Source organism: Littorina saxatilis, linkage group LG9 (genome assembly GCF_037325665.1).
Source record: "Littorina saxatilis isolate snail1 linkage group LG9, US_GU_Lsax_2.0, whole genome shotgun sequence".
NCBI lineage: Eukaryota > Metazoa > Mollusca > Gastropoda > Littorinimorpha > Littorinidae > Littorina > Littorina saxatilis.
In genome coordinates, this window is record NC_090253.1 from 47,501,520 (window position 1) to 47,512,324 (window position 10,805).

The following is a 10,805-nucleotide window of genomic DNA, read 5'->3' on the forward strand; positions in this document are numbered from 1 at the left end:
GTTTCCAGTGAGGACAAAGCAGAGCCATCATTAACAGACCTCAGCGCAGAACAAGCCAACACCTCAACAGTCAGTCATGATGAAGAGGTGAATGAAGATGACGGCATTGGCATCAAGATCCTGTCAGTGGTCAGCTTGAGGGACACCATGGATGAAGTATCGAAGGTCACTCATTCCCCAGCTGCATCTCCTCCCATGTTGCAGGCAGAGTCTTCACCTACATCTGTTCCTACTGCTACTTCTGCAGCTGAAAAAAGCCAACCTGCCTCCAGCATTCAGCCAAGTTCTTCAACATCAACAGGAAAAAAATCTTCGACGTCTTCAAAGAGTTTGCCAGAAGTCAACGCTGATGACATTGCCATTAGGAACGAGAAAATGGTGTGCACGTACAAGTGCTTCAAATGCAGCGTGCACTCGCCTCAGCTGTCAGCCATCGTGGAACACTTGAAGCAGCACCACCACGATGTGCCACTCTTCACCTGTCCCTACTGCTGCAAGACCAAGAAGCTATCCTTCTTCACAGAGGAGAAGGTCCATATGCATGTCAGGGACAAGCACCCTTCCAACTACGCCAAGAACGAGGTGTCACTGTCAGAAACTGCCAAGTCCTTCATTCAGGTGCTGGCTCTGCCCTCTGGTAGGAACGCACGAGATGGACAGATCGAGCACGATATCTTCATGTGTCTGGAATGTGAGTCACACATTCCTAATCTCGATTATGGCCACAAGCACCTGAAGGGTGAGCATCCAGACCTCTTGAAATACGCATGCCCTACCTGTGGAATGTTCTCTGACACCTCGGAGGAGGAGGTGAAGAACCACATGACAAACATTCATGGCCAGGTGGCAGAGTCTGTCCCGCTGTCTGTGGCTGTAGAGGGAGTCTTCTTGTCCAAAGTTATCGCCATTTCTGACACAAAGGAGTACAAGGACCATTGCGCCAGCTTTTCTGCCCAAACCTCCATGCAGAAAGTGTTGTCAACCAAGGCAGTCACACCACCAAAGTCTGCCAAACCCGCTTTGACTGCAAGCAGTACCGTTTCCACCTCAGATGCTGCTGTGCCTAATCCAGCCAGCTTTCACACTGTCCCCGTGGCCATTGACAATACAACTTTGGTTTCCTCTGGTCCCATGAACCCCATCATGGTCCCTGTGCACATGAACCAAGTAGGCTCTCTTCTCCTGGCTCCCATGCAGCAGCAACAACAGGTGTCTCTGAGCCCCCAGCTGCCCAGCAACTCGCGGAAGACTAAGCCAGGCAAGCAGAAAGGAGGCAGCCTGTTTGCCGCAAGCAGTGCCGGGATTCCCGGCAGTGCTACTCTGTCACACAGACCCATCCTTCCCATGCCCACTTTACTCCCAGAGTCACCCAGAAAACGAGCGCTGGAAACGCCCCACTTCCAAAAAACTGGTGTCACCGTGAAGAACATGCTAGACAGCAGGCAGAGAGAGAACATGTCTGCGCCCCCTCAATCTATGCCCGTTGATGAATCGGTCAATGCCTCTGCCTCCTCAGACTCTAGTCCCTCCTCGGCTCTTTCCATCAACACCTCGACTCAGGGCAGTGTGCCCGACTCGGTTAGTCCTCGTAGGATGTTCTCCATGACTGACCGACTTGACCGCTTGGGTCGTTCTCGTCGTAGCGTCAGTCCACACTCATCTCCTCCCTCCACAACCACCTCCACTGCCAGCAGCATTTCTCCCGCCTCTCGGCCTGTTCTAAGGGTTCCACAGGTGTCGCCAGTCCTCAACCTTGCCGCAGCTACACGGGACACTGCCTCCTCCATGGACACAGGCACAACGGTGAACACTCTGCAAGCTGCACGAAGTCCGGCTAGACCACTGCCTGTGTCGTCACTGCCAGTTTCAGCCCTGCCGTTCTCCATTGCAGCACTGACGGCTCCTGTTACTACCGTGGCTTCCCTCAGCAGTCAGGCTTCCCCCTCTGCACAGAGGCTGGACAGAGAAGACCCTGAGGCCTTCAAAATATTCAACCTGAAGCCTCGAACCCCACAACCTGCACCCCTGCGAGCTCCGGCCGTAAGCATCAGCCCAGTAACGGCACACGTCTCGCTCCCCATTGTTGGACCGAGCATCATGACGCCGGCTGTCAGCCAGGTGCCTATGGGCGTCACCATGGCGTCATCAGCGCTGTTCCCGCAGCAGTTCCAAGTACAGCAGTTCCCGCAGATGCAGCAACCCAACATCAGCACGCTACCCATCGGTCAGGGGGGTCTCCCCATCGGTCAGCCTCTCCAAATGCCCTTCTCTTCCCCCCAACCTGGCATCGCTGTCCCGATCAACGCCAGCCAGGCCCAGCTGTTGATGGCCCAGAGCGCACTGGCCCCCTTGGTGTTCCTGTCACAGCTTCGCGGCACTATGCCTCAGTTTTCAGCCCCGTCAGGAACCGTGTCAGCCCCGGCAGCACACCAGCAACCCCCGTCCAGCACTCCGGCCGGAGCTGCGATCAACCTGTCCCTGATGCAGCCAGGGTTGACATCCCCTGTCCTGGGCTCCCCGAGGTTGAACCCCCCCGTGTCGTCACCAGCGCCCTACCAGCCCAGAGGTCTGCAGAACAGAGGGAGGGGCAGGCCGAGGCTCAACCGCAACCCTCTCGTGCAGCAGATAAACCCGCGGATACCTACCCAACCCCCTGTCCTGCGTCAACTGGGTCCCCCTCCCTCCTCCCCCACCTTCCAACCCCCGCGGCCCAGCAGTCCTGGTGCCAGAGCTCCACAGCATCGCCAGGGCGTTACCCAGCAGTACATGTGTCCTTACTGCTCGCAGAACTTGAGGCCTTGGGAGGTGGCTCAGCACATTCAGGTCAACCACCCGGGACAGGACGTCAGGTACAAACGTGTCTAGTCAAGACTTTGCACACTGGATTTGCTCGCTGATATCGTTGTTAGGTCATTTGTGAGAGAAGAGCATTTTTTGTTGCTGACGTATGTGGTGAAAGTGCTCTTGAGAGATGTGAAATATACACTTTTTGTTGCACTGACGTCATCGGCTTGCCTACGTCATCGGGAGAAAATGACGCGTTTTCTTCTCAGTGCTGACATGAACATTTGAGACTGAGCGATCTAAGAACGTCGTTTCTCCACTTGCCGTACACGCACGCACGTTCACACCTCTTGCATGTATACAGTACACGCACACACTCATGCATGCATGCACGCACGCACGCTACTTTCGTGGCTGTTTCTGTGGTTAAATGACATGTTAAGTTTGTTTTTGTTTCTTTTGGCTGTCTACTCCGTTATGATTATGATGTTGAAGTTGTGAAACTGCTTTTTCTGTTTGATGCAGGGCGCGGGTTTCTGGATTAGACGAGTTTGAATCAAATCATTTCCTTTTCAATTCTTCCATTCCCAGATCAACATCGAACTTAATGATCCAAAGAAATCTTTTTACTGTACTTATTCAGTTGATTTTTCCGTTTTGTTTTTATTTATTGTCCTGGTAAGCTTCACCAGAACCACAGTTTGAATAGGTCTGATTTGGCTGTGTTTATTATTGTCTTTTGGTTGGCTCCAATCGGTAGAAAGTGAGATTGAGTAGTAGCTAAAACTGTACACAATGCCGCTTGAGAGATTGTTTTGAGGCTTTGAAAGAGACATCAGCCATCTTTGATCGGAACGTTCCTTTTTGTGAGCTTTTGTAGGCAGGGCAATTTTTTCACTCTCTCTCTCTCTCTCTCTCTCTCTCTCTCTCTCTCTCTCTCTCTCTCTCTCTCTCTCTCTCTCTCTCTCTCTCTCTCTCTCTCTCTCTCTCTCTCTCTCTCTCTCTCTCTCTTGTTTTTATTAAACCTGTGTAATCACTTCTGGCCAAGCTAAAATCGTCGATATCGTTTTGCGGTTCCACAGTATTTGTGAATAGCTGTACATAATATTACACAATATGTAATCATTTATCCTTGCTTTGCAAATTTAGTTCTTATTGTGTTAGACTTCTTTTGACTACTTATCAGGCGCGGCCGGATTTTGACAATTGAACTCGACCTGTTCGAACATTCGGCTAGTCGTGCATATGTAGTTTCCATGTTGTCTTATTTTTTCCTTTTGTGTGTGTTTCCTCTGCGAATTAAGGAGAAACATAGTGTGTGTGTGTGTGTGTGTGTGTGTGTGTGTGTGTGTGTGTGTGTGTGTGTGTGTGTGTGTGTGTGTGTGTGTGTGATTGGGTTTGTTGGATTGAAAGCGTCTAGCTGTTTAACTGTTGCACGTTGTTAAATTGAAACCTCACTGCCTTTGCACTGAAGCTATCTTTGGTGCATAACCTCTCCAGCAGAATGGGTATCGTCGATTCCAAGCTAAGCTAGATCTAGTAATGGTCGTCATGTTTCCCGTTCAGGATAAGTTGTAGTTTTATAATTAATGTGTCAGCTGATACCCAATTGTGCATGAATAGAAGTACCTGCATGTGTCATATCTGGTCTTGTTTTGTTAACGTCGAGTTTCGTGTCATCTCCCCCCCTCTCGATCCCCCTCCACCCCCATCCCGGTGCACAATAGCCAACGCATACTATTGCAGGAAAGGTGTGTGTGTGTATGTGTGTGTGAGATAAATAGAGAGAGTTCGATAAGCTAGATGAAATGCCGATTAACCCGTCGTTCGATCCGTATTCCGGGCATTATTATTATTCAATTATTATTCAGTGCAAATAAGTGTTGTCTTTGAGTTGACATCTTCGCTATCCCTTCTTCGTTATTATCATTGTTAAAGATAAGCGTCATTTTTGAGTTAGTCACGACTAAAGACAAAAATGATGCCACTTTGTTTGAAACGTAGTTGTCGGTAATACAATATTAACCGAGAATGTACATTAGTTTTCTCTCCCTCTCGATCTCCCCCCCCCCCCCTCTCTCTCTTTCTCTCTCTCTCTCTCTCTCTCTCTCTCTCTCTCTCTCTCTCTCTCTCTCTCTCTCTCTCTCTCTCTCTCTCTCTCTCTCTCTCTCTAATCCCCATCTATTTCCTTCGGCCAGTTTTATCTCACCCCCCCCCCCCCCCCTCTCCATCACTGTCCCTTTCTCTCTCTTTTTCTTTTATCTCTGTCTCTCTCCTTCTCTCTCCATCGCTCCCCCTCTTCCCACCAACGTGACGCTAATACTTCCTGCTTCGACCGAAAAGCGGTAGTCAGTCGTGATGCTATCATGCTAAAATGACGTGTTTCTGTGGGCAATCCTTTGTCAGTGTTGTCGATCGTCGGTCTTTCAAATCAATACAAAACTCCTCGCGCCGCATGTGTTCCTGCTTTGTCTAGCTATGCATCGCTGTGCCTGTGAATCAATTGGCTATTGTATTTTTTCATAAAAAAAGTTATTCATGTTTATGTGTGTGTGTTGGACGGTTGGAGTTTGTAGAGTAGTCCCGCTCCTATTGTGCATTAGTGCACTTTCATAATTTCTTGTAATCAAAGAGATTCAGTGTATGACGGCAGCTTGATTACCCCCTTGTTTTGTCTTATTTTTTTTTTTTTTTTTGGGGGGGGGGGGGGGGGGGGGGGGGGGGGGGGGGGTAGCGCAATAAAAAGAGTGGTCTTCTCAATCCGTATCTCTGCGTCTCGGCTGCCCTTTACGATAGTTTTGTTTTTGCGCGTTCGCATATATTGATGCTCTCCCATGTTTCATTTGATATATACGCTCGCCTGACTGCCGCCTTGTTGCCTCTTTTGATCATTTGTTTGTTCTTTGCCTGGTCCTTCTTTGATGCATTGAACGCTGAACCAACCCCCCCCCCCCCCCCCCCCCCCCCCCCCGCCATCCCTGAGATGCATTTCCGTAATTTCTTCTAATCACAGAAAGCTGAGATGCATGAAAGACCATTCGGTATTTTGTTGTTGTTGTGCTTTTGAATGATGCACTTCCACAATTGTGTGAATATGTTTGATGGCTGGTGGGAACTGAGTGTGAATTTACAGTCATGAGGTGAGCTATAACATTGTTTGACATATATGACAACTTTTTATGTATGGTGCTGTTTGAGTATGTGATAAGTTTGTTTGATAAATTGCGTGTGTGTGTACAACGATTGAGAGTAATATGACTATTCCTCGGAGAGTAATATTGCTATAATGCATTAGATTTGTTGTAGCTTTAACGTTCTTACATTTTCGTTATATTCTGGCATTCTGATTCTTCGGCATGTGACGTAATGCCCCCTCTCTGTATAACATTGTGAATGTTTTGTTTTTTATCCTGTCAGTTTATCTTAGTATCTGTGTTGTTTCTCTCGCAAAGTTGAGACATCGCGTAGATAGATGTATACCGTTCACTGGCAATGTCAAAAACATGCCATCAGTCACACGCATGCAATTGTATCAGTTCTGAAAATCTAATGTAATATTTTTTGGATTGTATAGGATGTTATTACACCTACTCCTTTGTCCTTGCCGTCTGAAGCCTGTCGTTAATTGGGCGAAGTTGACACCGCGAAGTATGCTTCGCGAAGCTGGCCGCACGGAGCTTTAGCAGTAGCACTGAGTATGCGGTAAAAAAAAAAAAACCTTCGCGAAGTCGACTTCAGCATTGATTAAGGATTGGTGCAGGATTCGGTAGCCTGGCTCATCATTGGTTGTTTCTTGACCTGGAATTGAAAACATTGCTTCTCACATGAAGACATGGATGCAATTCATCACTTGAAACTTCAATTTTGATTCCGATACAAGTTTCATTCTCAGCAGATCAATGCACTGCATGACTTAGGGTATAACTAAAAGCATTCCTCAAGCAGTGTGTTTGCGTTCAAAGACTTTTGTTGTCGCGTCAGCGGTCAGGTAAACGACCATAGATCTGTCCTGACTTTTACGTGGGTTGAGAACATCCGTCCAATCGGACACATGTCAAGCATCTTCTACAGTCGTCATTCTTTGTGTGTGTGTGTGTGTGTGTGTGTGTGTGTGTGTGTGTGTGTGTGTGTGTGTGTGTGTGTGTGTTCTTTCCTAAATTAATGTCATAAATGACACTGATGTCAATTCACACAATTAATTCAGAAAAGATCTCTAACTCGGCAGAGGAAGAATCTAGGCTCTTGCTTTTTGCTATGTGTCCAAATGTAAGGATATTCTCATCCCACATGAACACCAGGATAGTGTTTCAACGGGCTGTCCCCTTTCGTTGTGGAGGGTTTTCCCAGTGATAGCCAATTTGGCTTAAAAACACATTTCCTTGTTGCTCTGTTGGCGTCACTGCTTTCTGTTTTCTGTTAAACAAGTATACAGTAGACTTCTTTTTTCACACTTTGTTGACTACTTTCTGTTGTCTGACAACCGCTGACTGTTCAATGACTATTCTATCTTTAAAACTTTGACTACTTTCTGTTGTCTGACAACCGCTGGCTGTTCAATGACTTCGTTTTTCAGACTTTGTTGACAACTGACTCCTCTTTCTGTAGACTTGGCTGACTGGTGTTTTATTCTGAGTCTGTTGTTCGTTAAAGTCTCTAACTATGATGCAGTTACCCACAGCGGTGTGTTTTGCAATAGTGTTTTTTTGTGTGTGTAAACAATGGTTTGTTTGTTTTTTATCAGGTTATCCATTTGAAAACCTTTTTAAAGGTAAATAATCAATTAATTAGTTTTGCATGCATTTCTTGAAATTAAGCATGTCAGTGAATGAGATCATTATGGTCAATTTTCGAAGTTTAGTATCCTGTAAACTAACAATTGTAATCTGAAGTGTTTATGTGGGGACACGTATATCAAATGTGCGCATCTCTGCTTCTATCGAATTATTTATTTTTGATTGTATTCATTATTTTTGGTCGGCCCTTTTCATTTTCTGTTTCAATTTGGTGGATGACGAGGATTGAGGTATTTGAGGGTTTAAGAAAGAAAAATCAGTAATCACCCCATAGGATTTGGATTTGTTTCAGCATACCCTTGTGGAGCCCTTCTTTCCTATGATTTGTATAGTTCTGTGTATTGTTCCTCTTAAGTGACTTATGTACGGTTTCATGAAGGATGTTATTCGGTTTGAAGTTTTTGAAGGAGGCCTCTTGGCGCAGTGTGCATATGCGTTGTACAAATGTGTTAGAAAGAATAAAGCAGAAAAAATGATGTGTTTTTAGTGTCTTTACGCATAAAAATTTATGTTCTCCAGTTGCTGTTCTTTTGGGTTTTTTAAACGTGTGTGTGTTTCTCTCTCTCTCTCTCTCTCTCTCTCTCTCTCTCTCTCTCTCTCTCTCTCTCTCTCTCTCTCTCTCTCTCTCTCTCTCTCTCTCTCTCTCTCTCTCTCTCTCTCTCTCTCTCTCTCTCTAACAACGACATTGCAACAAAATCTTCAAAAGTTGTTGACATTTCTGCAGATAAACTCAATGACCATTTTTTTGTTAAATTGCTGATAGAGTGATAGTTTGTGATAGGACAGAATCAAGTGATTTAAAATGGTAAACTGAATACTTTAAAAACATTTTTAGCATACACTGCAACCAATGACCATTCTGGATGTTAACTTTCATCTACAGCATCTAACGCAAACCGGAACACGTGACATAGATGGGCTGGATGCAAACGCTATGCAAAAGGCAGCTCCAATAATCACGGATACATTGACTTGTATTTGTAACCTTTGTATCGACAAACGCTATTTTCTTAGGAAACTTAAACAGGCAAAATCGATTTCTCTTCAGGAGATACTACAAATCCTTCAAATTATAGACCATTATAAATTCAATCAATCCTTTCGAAGCCTCTTGAAAAACGTATTAATAAACACATTATTTTGCCGTTTGAGAACAATAAATTGATACATGATAATTCAATGTTTGTAAAGATTTTAGTCAAGCAGTATGTAAGAAATGTTGAAGTCATTTGAACTGGAAACTTGCATTCTCCCAGTAAGGTCATATATTGTACTACGTTGCAAGCCCCTGGAGCAATTTTTTGATTAGTGCTTTTGTGAACAAGAAACAATTAACAAGTGGCTCTATCCCATCCCCCCGCCCCCCCCCCCCCCCCCCTTTCCCCGTCGCGATATAACCTTGAACGGTTGAAAACGACGTTAAACACCAAATAAGGAAAGAAAGAATACATGATAATCAATCAGGTTTTAAACAAAAACACTCATGTCAAACAGCGCAGTTTTCGCACAGGCGGTGAATTTTTATGACTTCTACTCAGCCTATGGGTAAAAAAACCAAATAATTGTTTTTATGTTATTTCTTTTTTCTCTTGTTTTCTCAACATAATTATAGAGGGTGTTGAGTTTAGTAATGGTGGTGGGAAGGGGGATGGGGCAAGTTTGTTTCTGGGATATTCTTAGACTTGAATAACTAAATAAATTGATGTGTCAGGTCGCTTTGGGATCAAGTTTGGGGCAATTTGTATGAAATCAACGTTCTCTTTAACATTTATATATGAGGGTAGAACAGGACATATTGTTGATTCACATACAGTGAGAAATATATGCTACAGACCTTAAAGTTGGAAGATATGAACAGTTAAAATAGCAATCAGGTAACCTATATCCAATAAATGAAAGGTTTCCATACAGAAATAACCAAAACATAATCACAAAGTCAACGTAAGTAGATTCGTAGAATCGCCCATATCAACGAAAGTCGTTTGTGGTTTTGCCGTGTGAACTTCGTTTCGCCGCCAACCGGAAATGACGTGTACGCAACATTTGTGATGTAGCACTTCCATGGCACGAAACGAATGTGGTTAGTTGAAAAATAAGCCTAATGATGACGGTGAGGAGAAAGCAGAGCTCAGAAATGTCTGGTTTCTTCTTTAAACGTGACTACCATTCCAGCCACTTGGATGTGGCCTTAAATAAAGTTCGCCGCATCCCGAGACAGGAAGGTCTGCGGCAATCAGTCACCACGGAGAGATCAGACAAACCAGTTCTCGCTCACCATCCCCACAACCTGCCTGTTGGCCACATTTTGAAGAAGAACAAAATAGTTCATTCTGAAGTATAGCCCCTCTGTTGGTGAAACTTTCAACCTGCCACCCTTGTTGGCCTCCCGACGGAACTGTAACCTTCGTGATTCCCTTGTTCGTTCCTCTCTGCGTTCGCCAGTTCCTCTACAACCCGGTGTCACGAACTGAAACCTCTGCTGAACAATCCTGCTCATTGCGGTCAATGCGCATGCGCCAATCTTGGACTTCAAACATGCGACCCTTTGACCGAACGAACCATGGGTAAGGGTTAGGTTTAGGGCCGGTTAGGGTTAGGTTGTTCACAACCTGATTAATTTCCCCATGCGGTTAGCGCATGCGCATTGACCGCAACGAGAAGGATTTTTCAGGCAGTTTTCAGTTCGTGACACCGGCACACACTCATCAGTGTCAGAACCCTCGTTGCTACACCTGCCCCCACATTTGCCACTCTAGGCTATTATACCACTCTGACCGGCCCACCAACAAATTTCAAAATTAATCGCACGTTCCCCTGCACCAGCCACAACCTCATCTATGCCATTCCCGGTCTCAAATACCCCCCAAAATCTACGTACTATATTTATTGGTGGAACTGAAAGAACGATCTCTCTTTCCGCCGTTCACGAAACATCAAGCAGGCATGGGAATTATCCGCCGAAAGGCAAATTTCCGCCGAATTATATTTTTGTTCCGCCGAAAAAACTAGAGTGTCTGCCGAAAAAATAAATGGGGGAGGCAAAAATGGTTCTAAAAACTGAATTTAATGGCTAACTTGGAGCTCAGATGACACCAAATTGCACAATTTGGGTTCTTTGGAGAAATTGTTTTCCGGGGGCATGCCCCCCGGACCCCCCTGTAAAGCTAGGCGCTTCTCGCCGTCGACTTTGAACTTACTTACAAATGTTCAGCCTGTTTTACGTCTTTC

The 10,805-nt window shown here is 45.4% G+C and overlaps 1 protein-coding gene across 2 annotated transcripts in view; it reads left to right on the forward strand.

Annotated features, from left to right (window-relative positions):
• The window catches only part of LOC138976287 (serine-rich adhesin for platelets-like), a 36,457-nt gene extending 30,729 nt beyond the window's left edge, over positions 1–5,728 (forward strand). For both annotated transcript variants that reach the window (XM_070349131.1, XM_070349130.1), the window contains exon 4: positions 9–5,728. In XM_070349131.1, the coding sequence (XP_070205232.1) occupies positions 9–2,865 (2,857 nt within the window). In that variant the 3' untranslated portion in view covers positions 2,866–5,728. The remainder of the gene's footprint in view (positions 1–8) is intronic.
• Positions 5,729–10,805: the final 5,077 nt, after the last annotated feature.